The following is a 19,574-nucleotide window of genomic DNA, read 5'->3' as shown; positions in this document are numbered from 1 at the left end:
AGGTTGGTGGTGCAAGGGCTGCTGCTGAATCTGAGAGTTGGAGTTGGGCATCAGGGAATAGAGGTTCTTTTGACTTTTTTATTCTTATAGTTTCCGCTTCGCTACACTTCTCTTTTTCCTGATACCATGGAGCTTCTCTTCCTCTCTCCATCTTTTTCCTTTTCTCCTTCCGTCTTCATCTCTGCTGCTCTGTGGGTTCAGAGTACCAAGTATTCTTCTCCTTCCTTGTCGTTTTGTCTGTTGTTCTCAGCTTGCTCCTGTGAAACGCAATCAGGAGAGGACACTTCTTTTTACTGTTGGTATTTTTTCCCCTTCCTTGGTGTCTCCAGTAGAAATGGATCTCATTAGAAGAGTTTAAGGTGCACAAATATAAGCGTTTTTTACTTTACCATTTCAGGAATGTCAGGGGCATTTGTGAAATCAAACTAGTTGGAAATAAGGATGAGATTGAGGTGCTGTCAACCATTGTAGTTCATGTTCCGGTTATAAACCGTGAAAATAGAGTAAATTAGATTTATATCCCTTCTTAATCTGTTTGTTTCAAAGTGGTCTGTAATAATAAGCTAGACTGGTGGTGCAGTGACCATTACATTCTCTGAATAGTTCACGGTTTTAGGCACTAGAAACTTCCTTTTGGAGAGAGAAGGACTGTTGATTTATTGAGGCAATGTAAATAAGGAATTAGACTGGTGCATTATTCTACTACCCCAAGTGAGTTTTTGTTGGTTTGTGCGTTATAGTCTGTTTTCTATATTTTAGTTTCCAGTATACACTAAATAATCAATTCAGGATTATCCATTATATAGGTAGTGACTTCTACAGTGTAGGCAGAAATGGGAATAATTACTGAGGTCGTGACAATTGTTGCGTGTACATGCTTGTATGGGGCAGTATTTGAACATTTGCTTGTGTGTTCAATAAGAGTCAACAGTAGAGCAGAAGTCACTCTGCTCAGACCAGACTAGTAACTCTTGCTCTTTAAAAAATCAGTTACATTTGTAAGTGCTGAAATACTTTACAAAGAAAGCCGGTGGTGGTGTCGTCATCGTCATCATAATCATATTAGCCCTCATGTTATTAAAGGGCAGAAGGCTGAAGTGAACTTTGTCCGTCATTGGAAGTGAAAACCCAAAGCCTTATATTAGGAATCACTTTATTTGGTTTGGGAACCCTGTCTCTTAGAAGAGGAAGATGGTTCTTTTTTGTTGCAACAGCTACAAATACTAATAATTTAGAAGAAGACAACTCTTCATTAGGATGAATGGAGAAAGTTGACTATTTGCTTCACATGGATCAAGGATAAATAAAAGCCACCTGTGGGTGACTGATTCAAATTCCAGTATTGATACCGTTTCACTGCAGATGAGATTTTTAACTGTGGCATGTGGGGGAGTTGAAAGAGCGTGTAGCAACGGAAAACATTATTTTTAACACTTTAAAATGCCAGGAATAGTCTCTATACCGGTCACCTCAACCTTCCTCTAATGTGTTGCCTAATGTCTTTTTAAGTGTTTTAATATATTTTTTGGAACAGTATCTCATTCCCTGATGTGGCTAATATAAATGCTGAATCGGCTCAGTCTCTTTTGCAGTATTTAAGGAAAGACTGTGTCATGAAGGTGAACCTAAATGATTACACCAGTGAGATTAAAATCTGGCCAGGTTTTTTGAATAGGTTTGAATACAGGATTTTTTTACCAAGACTTTTTTTTTTTTTAATGTGTCAGACTACTATAAATTTCAACAATTTCTCTTCACCATGATGCCACAGTACACAGACATTCTGACATACTCTTAGCATCTGATGTAATTTTCACCATTCAGATGCAGAGAAGGCCTAGATGGTTTAGAGAAGTTAATTTCTCATTGATAGTTCATGGCAACAAATGACGTTCTGTCTCTGTGAAATAGTTGTCAGACTATAGACCGCCAGGAAATCAGGAGACCTAAACAAAAATGTTTAATCATGTTGAGTTCTTTGCATTCATTCATTCATTCCATTTCATTGACAGGGATTCTGTTCTGAATGTGATGGGAACCATGGTGCTGACAGATCTGCTATGAGAGCCTTAAAATTTCACCAGAGTTTTGATGAAACTCTGAGCCTTGATAGCACTGATACAGTTTTAGAAGTCACTGATGGTAGGACATTTAAGAACCTGACCTACAGCCCATGTAAATCAATGGATTTTTCAGTGTATTTCATGGGCTTTGGTTCAGTCTCTATAAAAATTCCCTTTCAGCCCTGTATGTGTATTCACCTCTGTTTTGTGTACTACCTTGAATATTCATATGCACTCTAGCTAATTTATTCATAGTAAAAACACCAAATTGGAATTTTCGGCAAAGGTTGCTGAATATTTGTTGCATGCAAGTTATAATTTAAAATCATAAAGATACTGCCTTTTCCTGGCACTTGCTTGGGAACAAGCAAGAGATCAGAACTCGTCACAGAGGTTAAGAGGTAAATACATACTTTTGACCGCTGAATCAGTTTGAGGTTATCATGAGGCATGAGCAGGTAAAGAAGTGTTATTAACTTATATTCTTGAGATTTCATCTATAGAAAGTTACTCTGTGAGAAACTCTTTGGTTATAGGAATTTGGGCTTTGAAAGGTCCCTGGTGTTCTACGGAATAGACGGAGTTGCTAAAAAGGACCGATGTTATAACAGAGCTTCAATGTAGGGTTGTAAACTGCAGCATAAATCAAGCCACACAGAGTTGGTGTCAGGCTGCAAAAAAACCAAGTTAGGCCCTACTTGTACTTTTTTACGTAACCAGTAGGTAACCTGTACAAGTAGGGCCTGTAGTTGGTTCTGGCTTGAACTCAACAGAAGCACGTATTTTAGGTGTATTTTGTTTTGGTTTTACATCACTTTAGCACACAGAACGGTGAGGGCAGGCATCTGCCAACACACAGCGGAGCCCTCGCCTCCTACCTGGGTCTGTGAAATTCTTCTCTGTACTCATTAACAGCAACAACTACAGGAAGTGAAGCTTAGTTTTACCACTGTAGATACGTTGGTATTCTGCCAAGCAAGGTCCTAAATCTTACACAACTTTAATGTGAAAGTTGGCATGATGTAGGTTTTGTTACGTTACTATGAAGTGTAGAAAGAGATTTCTACACTCATGTTTTTTCATTGCACCACCACAGGAATAATTGTCTGTGAACATGCTGGTCCTAAACTAGTCTTCTGCAAGTTATTAAGATGCTAATGCTAGTTGTATCATACGATCCCATGAATTCTAGTACTGCAGTGTAAGATTTAGTAGAATATGGATGAAAACAAATAATTAGGCTGAAGAAGGGGTTTAGCTGTATCTGTACTCTCAGTGTGCCTTGTTCATGTTTGCATTTTTGAAGTTTTGTGAAAAGAGATGTCATGCATTTTCACACAGTCTTATTTTGTTGATCTGAATAGAAGGAGATCTACACAGAAATGGATAACACAGTTGTTACAAAGGACCAGATCTTGCATGTCCCTTGCACCCAGATCTCACAGATTAAGGAGGGGATTCAGTCCAGTGGCGTTTGTTTGGAAAACCAGCCGTTACATTGGCTGCTGTAATAGATGCAGAAATCAAAGTCTGGGAGTAATAGGCGTATGTTAGGGAGGATGCTGGTGCAAGCTGCAGAAGTGCTGGAGGAACTGAAAAATAAATCAATCTATTTCCTATTTTAAGGAGTGTCTTAAAGATGGGGTACCTTAAAGATATGGTACCACTGGTCTCCTCTTGCATCCTGCAGAAGTTCACATTCTTAAAAATTCAGGTCCCGCATCCATGGAACATGATGAGCAAGACCATTAATGTTGTAATGGGCATTTTGTGCACTCAGGTAAGACCACTTCTGATTACTTTATGATATTTATAGTTCTCTAAGAAGTATGAACTCATGAGGGATAAAGCTTTTGTGTTACTCCTCGTCCCCCATCCCCCTCCAGCTAAAATTCCTGATTCTCTTTCCAGCTTTTAGGCTGTACCTCTTACAGGGAAATTTAGTCTTCATCTCTTTATCTCTTTCCTTATCTTCTACTGCAGAGAGAAAGTCTAACCCCTTCCACCCTTTCTTGGGTAAAGAGAGGTCAAATGTGTAAATGCAGCCGTTTCATATAAGCTCTGTTGTATTTTGGTCACTGTCTAAATCCTCCTTTTTGCTCTGTTCATTCTCTGAAGGATAATCCCCTCTTAGCAGAGGACTCCAGTCTGGGTGGCAGCAAACGCTTGAGCAAAAGCAATATTGACATCTCGGGAATGATGGAGGATGAGAAGCCAAGGCAGCCGTTGCCTGGGAAACAGAGTGACTCATCCACCTATGGCTGTGATACTATAACCCAACATCATGCTTTCCTGTCTAGGTAACTGATGTTTGACTGAGTAAAAGCTTGCCATTGAATAGAGCCTGTCACCACCAGAGCAACAGAGTAATTTTATTGTTTGTGGTGTGTTTCTGGAGGTTTACTTAAAGTCCCTGTATATCCCGCAAAGAAAACCATAGATATAGTGGGTGTAGTACGAACTTGCTCACACAGAGAGAGTGTTTTATTTAGTCTTTATTTGGTTTTGAATATGCAAAACTGAATGCAGGTAGTTCCATTTCCTCAGTGCAGCCGACACAGATCAAGACAGATGAGTGCTTTACAATCCTAAACTTCTTTTATGTTTTTCTTTTTAGAGATCCCTCTCACTTCACTTACAGGCTTTCTTTTATTCTGTAAAGAGTGAGAGAATTGCTTTTAGGTGCTCACATTGGTCTATGGGCTATTCAGATCAGCTTCAATACAAACAAAACCTGCATAAACATTTGGCTTAAATGAGGAGGAGGTTGAGAAAGGAGAGAGAAGTTAATTAGCTTTCCTGGATCCTAAGAAACCTTTAAAACACAGATTTGATGGAAAGATAAGCATCCATTTTATCTCATTGTTCTTGCCTGTTCTAAACTAAGTGTCTTTTTACTTGAATTCTTTGTGGTTTTTTTTTCTTCTATCTATCGTGTTAATTCCATTATTTTGTTGGGAGTGATGCAGAAGAAGTCTTATTGTGTGTTGAAGTTTCGGTTCAGCTAATAACAGCAGGTTATATATTGAGAATGTCACTAGGTTCTCAGATTGAAAGAGAGGCCTGGTGTCTTAGCCTGATTTGGGACTAACCTTCAGAATTTCTGGATTCTGATCTGTGCTTGGCCACTGATGCAGTGTAGTGTGCAGGTAACTCGTGAGGGCTTCAGCTGCAGCTCTGGTTGAAGTCAGCGTGGTCAGTGTCTCTCAGTTGGGCTCTGCACGCTCTGGCGGCACATTCTGCACTCTCATGACTGGACAGGAGATCTATATGCTACTTTTCTGCTTCTGGACGCGGTTATTTCATCTCCAACAGAATTAAATGAGGGGCGAGTCTTTTCTCTGTTGGTGTGGGATAGGTGATCTGTGTCTACCTCATGCATGTATGGCATACAAAGTAGATGAAAGTGTTTAAATCACTTAAAAGATTAAAAACTATCTATAAGCTTCACTAGTTTTAACCTGTAATAGTTAAAAAGTAGTGAAATTCTAGTTCATAGCTCAGGGAATGGATTAGAACAACACTTTTTATGCACCCATGTAACATACTTTATGACTGCAACCTTTTAATACCATTGTCCTTACACGGTTTGAGCAGGTTAGAATTTGTAGCAGAAGTTTCAGCATAAGCTTACATAGATCTGTACTGCTAAAAGGGAGGGGAGGTAAACTTCAGTCTTCAGAGTCCTTGTGTAACTCACAAATAACTGTTCTGTAGAATGACTGTAGAAAACTCTTGCATGTTGAAGGTAGTAAACTTACTGAATAGCCACACTGGAACACATGATAAGTTGCTGCTATACTGCAATATCTATCTACGGTTTAATGCATATTGCTTGGATCTTGATACAGACGCTAGAGGTTTCTAAGCAGCCTCTTTTGGGATTGGGTTTTTTCTCTGGATGCCCTCTTCGTTATTGATGAACCAGTGCATTTTCTTTGCTCAGCATCCACTCAAGTGTGTTGAAAGATGGTGCAGACTTTCCTCCTGTGAGTTCCAGTCTGTCAGAAGTAAACCTGGGCCGATTTGAATTCGAGGTGTCTGATTTTTTCCTCTTTGGTTCACCGCTTGGCTTGGTGCTGGCCATGAGGAGTACTGTGCTGCCTGACCTGGACGGTAAGCTCTTGCTGGGGTGAGAATACAGGCTGCACATGTACACACTTGCTCTCAGTGGGAGCTAGTACTGCTAAATGCCCACAGTAGTATGAAGTAATCTCCTTTGTGATGTGCTATATTCCTTTGCCAAGTTGGAAGAGGAGTATTAAAACAGCTGATAACTCAGAGGACATGCTTTTTTGTTGCCGCTAAATATCATCAATTGCTCTGTGCTGACAACTTTCATAACCCTGCTGTTTGCATTCCTGGCTTTCTTTGTCTGTCTGCCTTCAGGCAGACATACACAGAAAAAGTTCCTGTAGAAGAAATATTAGAAGGTACAATTAGGCAACTGATTGAATTACATTAAGTACTTCCCTTATGTTTGGCTCGGGCTGTTAATATTAAGCATGATGAGAATGCAAAAATAAACCAATATAGTACCCATTAGGGAAGGAAGCTCTAGTGTAGTAGGATAACACCCAGTCTACTGCTCTGCTTTGTACACATTAGATCCCTAAATGCATACGTCAGAGTTATAGGCTTGCCAAAATACGGTTTTAATTATAATGCAGTGCAATGCTTTACCTCACAGAATGTATTTCACACTACTTGGGCTCTGCAAGAGAATTATAGTTTCCTTGCAAATAATTAATTTCTGCTATACTTAAATGCTCTCACACAGGTGACCTGTTTTCATTTTTTCTGGCAAATACTAAGAACAAAATACAGTTTGAAGAAAGCAGTCTTAGATCATTGCAGTCCTGCTGGTGTTTCCCTTATGCTTCTCTAATGATGCAATTAACTGGAATACATGGGAGGATTTTCTGGATTTTCATAGCACAATAAACTGATGGGCACATTTTGTACCCTGCTTGGAGAATACGTTAAGAAAATAGGGTGCTTCATAGGGGTTTTCGGAGAACTATGGAAAGGTACGCCACAGAAGCATCTCACAGGCCGTAGTTTTTGCATATGGCTTACCTCACGGTGGGAAAGGGACAAAGGTGGCATGAAGCTACTGTTTATTTGATAATGGGAAAGGGAAAAGATTCTACAGTGTCCTCAACAAGCAGTCTTCTTATCTCCCACTTTCTTTTCATCTGCTACCAGGTGTGCTGATTGATGCACAGAGCCATCCTTTCTAGAAAAACCAACATACAACAGACATCAAAAGTAGGTTTTGGTTATCCTGCAGCTGGAAACCTGGTAACTGCCACTGATAACAGTCATAAAATGTTTTACAAAGAGAGCTTGGTGGGGGACGGGTAGGAGCACCCCACAAAGCTTTACTTAACGCCCGCAAAGACAGTCACATTGTTCACTTTTTTTGTCACTTTGTTTGACAAAAATCCCGCAGAATTAAAGAAATGTTGCATCATCCTCAGAGTGAGTCTGTGAATGCAAAATACAATGCTCACTGAATGTCCAAAGAAGAAAAAAGTTCATGGTTTGGCAGAACTGGGTTGTATGTACGTATATTCTTATGGGAAGATTTGTCCCAAAGCACTTCTTGAGAGGCTATGAGTATTGACATCTTCATGACATGAAGATATGCACAGAGCACATGCAATAGATTGATGATACCCAGGGATGTGATTCATCATCTTACTCAAAGCATCTTGAGAAGGTTTTTACTATGATCGGTAAAAGTTTGTCATACTAGTTTGAGAAAAAGCATTGTGTGCCTGTGCTGTAACCTTTATAGAGCAAACATGAATATAGAAAAGAACTGAGTGAAGTATTTCTTTGACCTGCTTATGACATTGCTGCTACTACAACTCAGTATCAATCTTTTAGGCTTAGAATTCGGTAACATCGGCTTAGTCTGTATCAAGATTTGTCCCTATATACCACTAGTAGCAGCAAGCACCAGAACATGAATTATTAGAGTCCTTCCAGCAACATGGAAAGCACTATAGAAAACCTGGCTCTTGGTGACTCTGTGACTGCAGCAGAGGAAGGTGTGCAGCATCACGTTTGCTCTTGGTAGTTTTGCTTATGTGCAAATACCTTGATTGTTGCTCTTGAAAATAAGAAAGAACCCAAGTAGTGTGTTTTTGATATATTTATTTTTTTTAATTCCATGATGGGTACTCTGGTGAGAGATAACACTTAAGATGGACTCCATTAGATCTAATATTCCATGACAGCTTGTATTAAAACTCTAAAATCTTCCTTCATGGTTTCCAGTTAAGCGTGTGTTTGGCTTATGCATGGGAACAATGCTGTACCGAACATGTCTTCTAAGGAAAACACCGGATTTTTGTTATCACCACAAGGAAATAGTAATTCTATCAAAAGAACGTTTGTGGTTTATTGAATAGCATAGCATGCATTGAAAACATGTCTTGTTTGCGTGGAGTCTATGGGGAACAGACATAATATTCCCAAGCATATAACTACTTTAGTCATTCTTTCGCTCCTGCAGTTAATACACTGACTGTTGTAACATGTAGTACAGTACTATACAAACTGAGCCTATAAAGAATTGATTTGCTCATGCTGGCAAGATTCAGTGTGATTGAAGTGTGATGTGGTGAGAAGTGACTGCACCAACTGTTTTACAGACCTTAGTGGTCTTGTGTGATCGCTCATCTGAGTACCAGTTATGCTTTGGTGCTGTGGGCTTAGCCAGAAGAATGCCTTATTAGCTGAGGAAGTGTTTTTCAGATTTGCATTTACAGTTTTAGTTGAAAAACCTCAGGAGCTGCACGCCTTCGGCAGGATTCATGAACACTGCTTTGCTGTTATAGTGTGATCAACTCCATTAGCTTCCATAAGGTGACTTCAGAAACTGAAGTTCTTTCTGTCACCTACTTGCTCCTCCTGTCACCTAGATTTGAGTCCTCTGAATGTAACAGGCCCATCAAACCATTTTTCTGGTAAATATTTGAAGTGCTGAGCATCATAGCTGTATTGCTTAATAATGCTTTTACAAGATTTTTTTTTCTTTCCTTCTGTTTATTTCTCTATTTGTCCTTCACATCTGCTGCATGCCTGCATCTCTAATCGTAATGTCTCTGTGAACTCCTTTGCAGGGAAGCGTTCTTTACATACGAAATAGCAAACAATGGAGTTAAATTTCTTGTGGCCAGGTGTATGCTAGTCTGGAGTTTGCAGAAGACCATATTAAACAGTTTTCTGTATAGATTCCTTGAAAATTGTAAAGGGGCAATACTGAACCCTTTGTCTTGTTCTCATCCAAGTGTGCCAGGTCCGTCCAGCCTGCAGCCAAGTGTACAGTTTCTTTCACTCTGCTGACCCCTCTGCCTGCAGACTGGAACCGTTGCTGGAGAAAAGATTCCATCTCCTGCCTCCGTTCAGTGTCCCACGGTACCAGAGATACCCACTCGGCGATGGAAGGTCCCACCAGTTAGGTACAGTGCCTATTTTCATAGCTCTCCTTACTTGTAGTTCTCTTAAGGATTTTCTCCTTGCACAGCTCAAGAGGATTTGAAATTACCAGTGTGCCAACATGACAAAAACATGTTATCTGGAACAGAGTGGCACAGAAATATTTAGCAAGTGTGGAAACAAAGAAGATTACCAAGAAGAAATTGTTATTATGTATGAGCTTTGTGATACTAGTTGTGTTAAAGAGGGATTGGAAGGTTGAACATACTCTGTCCAAACTACCTAGCCATCACTAAGTGTTAGAATTTAATTGTTTCTCTGATTCAGGTGCAGGGCAGCTCTTTGTGATGTGTCATGCAGTTGAGATGTTCAGGCTTATGTCAAAACAAGCCAGAATCTTTGTAGCCATGTCTGCTTTTTGGAAGGGAGGAGATTGCAGGGAGCCATGCTGCTGTTCCTTTTCATTTAATGGCGACATGTTTTACCATTTCTGATAGACATTAGGCCTCCAGTGTATTTTATTTAAGGAATGGTGACCTTGAAAGCAGCAATTTGTCATTGTGTTCTCCCGCATGAGCCATTGAGGTATTTATTGCACTGAGAGTTGGTAAGACTTGAAAAGTTGAAGAGAAACTCATTCAAGGCCTCCACTACATCAGGCACTGTATGACATAGTCCCCAACCCAAGACCATGTGAAGGGTCAGCACAGTGTGATTACAGCTATTTGTCTAAATGGGACTGAAATATGCTCAGAAATAGAGCAATACATCATAAAGGGCCATCTGCCTTCCTTTGTATTATGTGCATTGAACTGGGTCTCCTTTTTCTTTTGTTCACTGTTCTAATCAATCTCGAAGAGGTTTGTTCTCTGAAAAACAACACTGAGTAGTAAGCTGCTTTTGATATGGACTTTGCTGTATGTATATACTTTTTATTTTCATTTCTGTAACAGGCGATGCTATCCACAACCACAGTGCTCTGTTCCTTGAGAACAGCTCTTTGAACATACCTTTCTCTCAGGAAAGTCCTGGGTCTCCGAATGCATCTGATCAACCACAAGGGAAAACAAGGAAGTTGAGCTTGGCCAGCGCAAACAGTGAAAACTCAGGGTCGACAGAAAGCTTGCCATCAGCATACCTCTCCAACAGTGAGTGGAGCCTGGTGTCATGTGCTGTCGAATATGGCAACAACCCTTCCACCCACACGCTTTCAGTGGAAGAGTTTATTACGAAAAGAATAACTACCTTCTTGGAAATTTGTGTAGAATGAGAACAGCCTAAGTTGCTGCAATTTTAAGTAACGCTTTAGCTTCCTTTTCAGTTTATAATTAAGTAGAGAGAGTAATAGAAGTGAAGTCACAGTTTTATATTAAGGTGTCACTCATAAAGAGTCATTAAGGGTTTCATACTAACAGGGGTTTAGGAGCATGTTCCAGGCATGAAGAAATAGAGATAGATAAGATTTGTTACCCATATCTAAAAGGGCTATAAATCATTACATTGTCCTGTTACGGACTATAGTCATATATCAATATTCCGTTCACTATTTGGGAAGTATTGCAATTCTTACTCTATAAAATGATTATAAAAGTACTAGTCTTTTACTGTATATTTTCTATATATATGCAGTTTTCTTCTACATGGACCAGGAAGCAATGGGAATCGTGCTGAGGTTATTTCTGCTTCCCAAAACTTGGACCCAGCAGAACTGTTTAGATTGCAGACATTGAAGTGATGATGCAATCAGTGAAAACAATACTTTCATGTTTGATAGCTGCCTTTAACAGACTCTAAATGTCAAGATGAAATAAGCAGAAGACTTCACTCAATTATCTATTTTAAATATAAAGACAGCTAGAGATTTATTCTTCCAGAAAGGTGATGCTATGTTGTCTGGGTTTCTTGTAGTTACTGCAAAGTGGTGGGGAACAAAACGAATAGATTATGCCTTGTATTGTCCAGATGTGCTGACAGCCTTTCCGACTGTGGCCCTACCGCATCTCTTCCATGCCAGCTACTGGGAATCAACAGATGTTGTGGCCTTCATTTTGAGACAGGTCATTGATCTCTTTATTTTTTCTCTCTGCAACAAATAATCTTGTGATTGTTAATTGCATCTTCAAACAGTCTTTTAATCTTTAGTTCAGTTATATGGCTAACTGTGGTTGCATCACATACAGCTGGATGTAGGAATGACAGATGTGGATTTATTGAAGAGTTGAAGGGGACAGCAAGCCCACCATTAGCACTGCTGGCTGGTGTTCCTACTGCAGGCTGCGTGACTGGGAACAACCCACTGTCACGCATAGCTTATTCACCCCACCCGTGCCCCAGATCAGTATAATTCTGTATTAGGACTTAATTTCCTCCTTTTTTGGAAGGAATAGGCTATCTCCAGCCTTACTTAATAATTTATTTCCCTACTAAATATCAAATTATTAGCATACATTTGATAAGGAACCAGCAGTGTGAAATTACTGCTCCCATAAGAAAAATCAAGTTGATCCTGTAACTATACTAGAGTATTTGGAGGCATTGTGTGCATTATGTCCTCAGAATTTATTTCTGAGTCATATGATGGGTGTCTTGTTCCTGCTCTGTCAGTAATTAGACAGCAGCTCACAGTGACATAGGGATAACCCTGTGCTCTTACTTTCTAGAGAAAGTGATGAGGCTGACAAATCTCATCTGGGGTAAAAAAAAAAAATATATATATATATGGAAAAATTAGTGGTGAAGTGAAACCTGCAGGTTAAGTATCCCTCCATGAACCCGAATTGACCCTTACCCAAAAGCCAGTCACAAGCAGTTTAATTAACCCAATAATTGGTGTGTTTTTTACATCCAGTGAATGATGAAACAGCTGCTTCCAGGCAAGCAGTAAAGACAGTAGTGCAGAAAACTGCACAGTGACTTTGTATCATTAAATCAGTTTGGCAGATGTCAGCGTGCCTGCCTCTTGCATCTCCTTTTAGCAGGTCTCTGAGCATGAACTCCCTGCAGCTCCTGCTCTCAGTGCTGCTATCAAAGATGTGAGATCCTGGGAGGCTCACCTGGTAGCTCTTGCGAATGGAAGCTCAATGGCTGAGTTCCCTCCAGTCCAGAACTGCTGCTGAGTCATACTGGGCAATTGTACCGAGCCCCCATCTTTATATTTGTCTATACAATTAATGTGAACATATGGTCTGTACTGCTCTCTGCTTTCACTGTGCTTTTGGCTCTGCAGTGTCATTCAGCGGGGGCAGCAGCATACTTGCCCTTTCTTTGCCAAGTGCTAGGACTGCCCAGGCCACACACTGTTTATTAAAATATTAATATATTTTCAGGTGATGAGGTATGAAAATGTAAATTTCAAGGAAAATGACAACTTGGATCCAGCAACACTAAGTCCATCCAATCCACGAGAAAAATGGCTACGCAAAAGGACACATGTCAAATTGAGAGTGAGTATAACCCTGAATATATATAGCAGCTATAGAACTTGGGTTTGGCAGCAATTTAAATGTAGTTTAATCTCCCAAATCATGAGTTTACATAACTGAATATTGCTATAGTGCTGAAAACTGCTGATGTAATCTAGAGGCAAAGAAATTAACAGCTAGGGAATAGGAACAATTTATTCTTGGTTTATCACTACACGTAGGTAGAAAGTATATTTCTTTCTTTAAATAACAGAGGCCTTAGGTTTCAGTTAAGCAAAGCATTTGTTCCTCTATTTTCTTATATGCTAGATGAATCCATAACTCAAGAAAAAAAAATATTTTCTTCAGATGCCACTTCAGTTAGAAATGTAAGTTAAGATGCATGTCTTGCACGTAATTGTGAGAATCTATGGCACCACTTAAGTGAAAGATAATGGGCATTCCTTTAAATGGTCTCTCTTACTTGGTCATTGTGAGCGCTCTCACTAGAAAGTCGGTTCAGGAACCCACCATTCCTGGAAACCTGGCTTCAGCTGAAATAAGAATGCAGTTTTGCTAGTTGCTCTAAGGTCCACTGTGCGGTACCTCAGACACGCTGTCCAGAACTGTTTCTGTGTCACTGTTCACAGTAACACGATAGAGACAAAAGCAAATAATAGATTACATAATGTATTACAAAAGCAAACACTAGCTTTTTCACCTTCTGCCTCTGTTTTCAGAACGTGACTGCTAATCACCGAGCTAACGATGTCATTGCAGCAGAAGATGGTCCTCAGGTACTAGTTGGGCGCTTTATGTATGGACCTCTGGACATGGTAGCTTTAACAGGTGAAAAGGTAAGGTCTGAATAACCAATTTCCTTATTTTTCAGAACCGGTTTTTACTAGAAACAGCTGTTGAATGTAGCGCACATGTATGGTACCAGAGAAAGACTTACAGTGAGGGGAAGTATGTTACTAGCCCCCCGCACCTTTGGCAAAAATACGCTGGAAGTAGACTTCCCTGATAGCTGAGCTTTTCCCCAGCTCTCATCCTTCTTGCATAATGCTGGCCATCTTCTCTGGTTAGTGATGAGTGAACTGTGTAGTGACTTCTGAACTTGCTATCCAAATATGACCCACTAGAGACAGTTAACTTTTTCAGATTTGTAGACTGGATTAATTTTAGCCCTAGGTCTTTTACTGAGTTGAATTTGCGTTGGTAAAAAAGACAACGTATTCAGCATTTTAATGTGCAAATGCAAACGAGGTTGAAGATACATTTCACCATTTTAGTGCTTTTTCTGAGGCCAGAGGTGTCTCTCTGGGATTTACTTAACATGTTGTTTTCTGGGCATTGTAGTCTAGTGTTTCCGCACCCCTACACAGATTATGGTGTGCTGGCTGGTTGCCTTGAAGTCATATTCCCATTTCAGAAGGACAGGGATGAACAATAAGCTGTATTTCTGCAGTTGGGAAAACAGATTCGTATTACGCTTGGGTGTTGAATACAATCCTGTCATTAAAATCTCTTGAAAGAAATTGCTAAGTAAAAATGTGTAAGATTATTACTAGTTATTGTACTGGGGAGAACTCCATACTCAGTGATGAATTACTGGTAGTTTTTGAGGGGTTTCATAACTAATAGAAATACTCTCTGTATATTTTTTAACACTTTTATGTTGTCCCTCCAAGGATCTCACTTAACTTTATATAAAAGGCTGTATTTCATAATCTCTTGATGTGGAGAGGGAAAACTAAGCCAGAAAAGTTCAGTGACAACAGGACAGTCAGCAGAATGCTGTGCTAGTAACTTTCACGTTGATATTGAAAGGAAAAGAAATGTTGATCTGAAAGGACTGTAGGCTTGACTTGGGAATATTTATTAAAGGGGAAGAATAGAAGGTAAGAACAGAATGGCTGTATAAAACAAATTTAGAAGTATCATTCTCAAAACAAATTTATTTCTGTTCCTAGTTAGGTCTTATATTCCTTTGCAGGTTGGAAGAAGATTGATTGATTGATTGATTTTCTTCCCCCTAGCAATTCACAAAAATGTTTTCCTTGGCCCTCTCTCCTCTGATGGTGCATCTGAAAGTTGGAAATTCAGAATCTGTTAGGGTACAAAGTGAAGCTTTCTCCTGCTTATAATATCCAAGACTTTCAAGAGGCAGTTGGTACACATCTGTATTCCAACTGTGAATTCACTTTGCAGTCAAAAAGCAGAAGAATGGAGTAAACCCACTGTTTTATCCTGATAACCCTTCTGGCTCAGTGACACCTGTCATTTCTTCCTGTGCACCCAAGCTCATCCCTTTGAAATATTCAGTTCTGAATTCAATCAGTTCAGAATAAGTTTAGGGTTATCTATAGTTAAATCTCAATGTCACTGAGATGACATTGAGATGTAACATCATCATATGCAAGAAGAACACATCTGCAGAGTTATTACCGAGGATATCCGCACGAACAGTGTGATCTCGTAAGCTGCTGGCGAACCTGTAGAGTATCTGGCTGCATACTGAGCACTGAAGAAGTCCATGTAAACCTTGGATACTCGAGTTCTGGGAAACTTGAGAAGGAGAGCTTGGCAGATGCCTCCCTCAGATTTACTGATGTACTTACTGCTAAAACAGTGCCAGTTCAAGTCAGACAAAGTATTTCATACTCCTTGCATCAATTTTGATGAAATATTTCAGTTGAAGACAACCATGCCAGTGAAACCTTCTGAAAAAAAAAAAAAGTCTTCATAATTGAAAGTGGTTAGGGTTTGCATTTGTAGACAAGGTTACAATTTGAGAACGACTTCATTTTGCCTATAACCAGATTAAATTTTCCATTTTGTAGGTTTAGTATTCAAAAATTTAATGTAGACATGCAAGCTGAAATGACTTTTTTTCTAGTTTAGGGTTCCTGCCAAGTTTCTGAGTTCTGTAACCTTGTTTGACACCTGCAGTGCTAAGTTGAATGCTTTACATGAATGAAGGCAATAAACTCTCATGTTGTGTCTTAGGAAGCATTTTCTAATTGTGAGGATTCTCTGTGAAGTTTTTTACTGAGTTTTTAAGTTCCTTCAATCTTCCTTGTAAACTTTTAGTACAAGCCGTAGTTGGAGATGCTAATGTCATCTTGGCTTGGCAGGCTTGTAAAAACAGTGTGTTGCCTACTAGCACAGAAAGTGACGGTTTTGTTGGTTTTGCAGGTTGATATCTTCATAATGACTGAGCCATCTTCGGGTAGGTGGGTGTACTTTGACACAGAGATATCCAACAGCAGTGGCCGGATATCCTACAACATACCCAAACAGAAGAGACTGAGAGTTGGTGTGTATCCCATCAAAATGGTGGTCAGGTAATGACTCCAGGCTGAAACTACAGCTGTGGTGGGTGGTTGTGCCTTAAGAGACACTGAGGTGTGTAGGTTGAAGGGGTGCGGAGGGAGATTTTGGTCAGTTCGTTATCTTTTCTTGGTCTTTTCCTACCTAATTCTTTTAGGTATTTATCCATGTGTGATTTCTTATTAAAGTCGGCTTCCAAATTTCTCTTTGGAAAGCTATTTCCTAAAAGTGTATTTTAGTAATTGCCCCCCGTGTAAGACTAAAATCAGAAGCCCCATCTGACAGCGATTTTTCAAGTTGTAAATCTAGACAGGTCTAATTTCAGGTCTTAAGTAGAACGTGCAGAAAATACATTATGACATTTTGCTTTTTAAATGTATTTATTGCTTTGGCTTTTCAGAGGAGACCAGAGCAGTGCTGCAAGTTACTTGACAGTGCTACCCCGAGGAATGGAATGTGTTGTATTCAGCATTGACGGTTCGTTTGCAGCAAGTGTCTCAATTATGGGAAGTGACCCCAAAGTCCGAGCTGGGGCCGTTGATGTTGTCAGGTAAGTGAGGTTTGCATACTTCACTATTTAAATCTCCAACTTTCCTGTTCAAACGCAATAGGAAGAGGGCAGAAAAGCTGGGGTTTTTTTGTTTTACTAAATAGACAACAGTTCTTCAAAGGACAGGATTCTTTGCAGATAGAGTTCTGTATTTGCTTGGACATCAGGTCTGCCTCATTTTCAGAGGAATCTTAGAATGCTGTGGTTTACTATGAAATTTGTAGTTTAAGTTGCCTGAAGATTAACAGTTGCTTCCTGGGAATATGACCTTGAAGTGTATCCAGTGAACTAATAAGTATTCCATGTGTTACTGTGATTAGCAAAGAGTGCGTTCTGTGTTTCACTGACTTGTAAGGATGTGCTTTTACTTCAGAAATGTCAAGTCCCGTGGATGTAAAAGCGTTTTTTGGAGGGAAAATTTAAAGGCCTTTTAATCTATTCTTACAAGTCTGTTGATAATTGCACTGGATGGGAAAATGCAGCTCTTGTTTTGGAACTTGTGTGGGAATGGAGGGATGACAGTTTTCAAGGGTTTCCACTTCTTACAACTGAAATGGCAGGAAATCTTGCCAAAGGTTTCAAAGGTAGCAAGACTTAAAGTGTAGGTCCATTCTAAATACATTTTTGAACAGCTCTTACATTTTATATAACACGTTTTGTAAGAATCTCACTTGCTTCCCTCTGTCTCCGGCAAGATGTAGACATTAATTTCTGGATAGGAGCAGAGACTTAGGCATGCTGTTTTCCACTTGTTGAAGGATAGCATCTGACTTCTAACGGTGTCTGTGGTGAGCAAAGAAATGCTGGCCTGACCTGTGGGTATTGTTTCTCCTCCTGCACCTACATAATTTAGCTGCTGTTTTTGACAGGCATTGGCAGGACCTGGGATATCTGATAATCTATATTACTGGCCGTCCAGATATGCAAAAACAGCGTGTGGTTTCATGGTTGTCTCAACACAACTTCCCACAAGGGATGATCTTCTTCTCAGATGGACTTGTTCATGACCCACTACGACAAAAGACCATTTTTCTCCGGAATCTCATGCAAGAGGTACTAGAAACGTGTTTATAGCCTTAAAACCTTTTTCTCAGAGAATGTAATTCAGTGAAGTCAGAGATCTCCCTTCCTTTTGAACATTAAATCTCACCTGGCTATCACAAAGTCTTTTTGCTATTCCTCATTTCTTTTCTCACTTTTTAAAGAGTGAGAAAGGCTGTTAAAGCATCCAAAGGGGCCTCTTGGCATGACAAATAAATAAATGAACTGCTTTGTTCTTTCCTGTGTGCACATCTGTAGTTCTTGCTGGCACGCAGGCAGGCAGGCAGATTAATCTTTCTGTGGTTTACAAAATGAGGTTGTTAACAATGAACTCCTCTGCTGCTTCACTGCAAAACAAGTGCCACCTTTGTAGCGCATGGTGTTCAATAGAGCGTTCACTTTGGAAGTAATATTTGTTTCAGTGCCACATCAAAATCTGTGCCGCGTACGGTTCCATGAAGGATATTTCTGTGTACAGTGTCTTGGCTCTGTCACCATCCCAGATCTACATAGTTGGACGATCAACAAAGAAATACCAGACACAGTGTCAAGTAAGTAACTCTTGCTTCTCAGTCAGAAAGTCCTAGGGGGAATACCGAAATGCACGCATGTGAATGCATATGCAAACACCCATATGCACAAGATAAAGACTAGAGACAGTGTTTCAGAGAAAGAAGGGCAGTTTTGGTTTCAGATGAGGCATTTTCTGGCAGGGTGAACAGTAAAGAGAATCGAGTGGTCATAGGTTGTGTCTGCAAGTACATGCATTGGATATTGCTGAATGACAAAATGGAACAAGTCGCTGAAAAAAAAGCAAGGGAAGAGAAGTGCTGATGCTCTGTAGGTGTCTAACTGGGATGCTAAAGATAAGAACTTAATTCCTCATAGAGCTCATAGGTCGAGGCAGCAGTAATTTGTCAATCCCTTTCTCTCCTTCCTATTTCAGTTCCTCAGTGAAGGTTATGCAGCCCACTTGGCCTCACTGGAGTTCAGTCTCCATTCACGACCCAAAAAGAACAACTCTCGGATGATCTTGAGAAAAGGCAGCTTTGGCCTCCACTCCCAACCTGAGTTTTTGCGCAAGAGAAACCATCTCCGCAGGACTATGTCTGTACAGCAACCTGACCCACCTTCTTCGAACCCCAAGCCAGAGCGTGCCCAGAGCCAGCCTGAATCAGACAAAGATCATGACAGGCATTTGCCCTCCGTTGCTTGGGTTCGTGGTGGAGTTCACAAATTTGAATCTGTCCCCTAGGAAGCTTGGGTATATAGATCTTGGGGGCACCCCATTAAACTTGTAGGTACGCCTCAATGATAAGATTTAGGCAGCTTCAAACTAAGAGATGTAGAGGGGAAGCTGTAGCTCGGAGTCTTCCCTGCTCTGGAATCTGCTGCCTTACACCAACTGGGGAACTTCCAGTCAGTTCCTCTTGACATGTTTATTGGGAAATTTTAAAACAATCCAAACTATCGCAAGTGCTTATAACATCAAAGCGACAGGAAGTATCTTTCGTTATTTTTTACAACAGATGTAATAAAATGTGCAATAAGAGAAAAAGCTGTAACATGCTCATTTTACTCGGAGGATTGTGGTATCAGCTAATTAGCTGCACCCAAAATGGTAGGTCCCATAGGTTACAGAGCAGCTTTGCACTTTGGATGTTCAATAGTTGTATCTGTTTCCACTTCGTTTTTAATAAAGCGATACACTTGCAAGGGAAGCGGAGATGG

At 40.0% G+C, this 19,574-nt stretch overlaps 1 protein-coding gene across 1 annotated transcript in view; it reads left to right on the top strand.

Annotated features, from left to right (window-relative positions):
* Window positions 1–19,346, top strand: part of PITPNM3 (PITPNM family member 3) — a 44,903-nt gene extending 25,557 nt beyond the window's left edge. The window contains exons 7-18 of the mRNA XM_010183344.1: window positions 4,182–4,363; window positions 6,010–6,179; window positions 9,368–9,538; window positions 10,469–10,663; window positions 11,424–11,572; window positions 12,842–12,958; window positions 13,657–13,773; window positions 16,118–16,266; window positions 16,653–16,802; window positions 17,672–17,855; window positions 18,266–18,394; window positions 18,790–19,346. Coding sequence (XP_010181646.1) covers window positions 4,182–4,363; window positions 6,010–6,179; window positions 9,368–9,538; window positions 10,469–10,663; window positions 11,424–11,572; window positions 12,842–12,958; window positions 13,657–13,773; window positions 16,118–16,266; window positions 16,653–16,802; window positions 17,672–17,855; window positions 18,266–18,394; window positions 18,790–19,098 — 2,022 coding nt within the window. The 3' untranslated portion in view covers window positions 19,099–19,346. The remainder of the gene's footprint in view (window positions 1–4,181; window positions 4,364–6,009; window positions 6,180–9,367; window positions 9,539–10,468; window positions 10,664–11,423; window positions 11,573–12,841; window positions 12,959–13,656; window positions 13,774–16,117; window positions 16,267–16,652; window positions 16,803–17,671; window positions 17,856–18,265; window positions 18,395–18,789) is intronic.
* The last annotated feature ends 228 nt before the right edge of the window (window positions 19,347–19,574 follow it).

Source organism: Mesitornis unicolor, unplaced genomic scaffold (genome assembly GCF_000695765.1).
Source record: "Mesitornis unicolor isolate BGI_N332 unplaced genomic scaffold, ASM69576v1 scaffold24604, whole genome shotgun sequence".
In the NCBI taxonomy this organism is placed as follows: Eukaryota; Metazoa; Chordata; class Aves; order Mesitornithiformes; family Mesitornithidae; genus Mesitornis; species Mesitornis unicolor.
The sequence above is the reverse complement of the archived record's forward strand: the minus strand, read 5'-3'. Positions and strand labels throughout refer to the sequence as shown.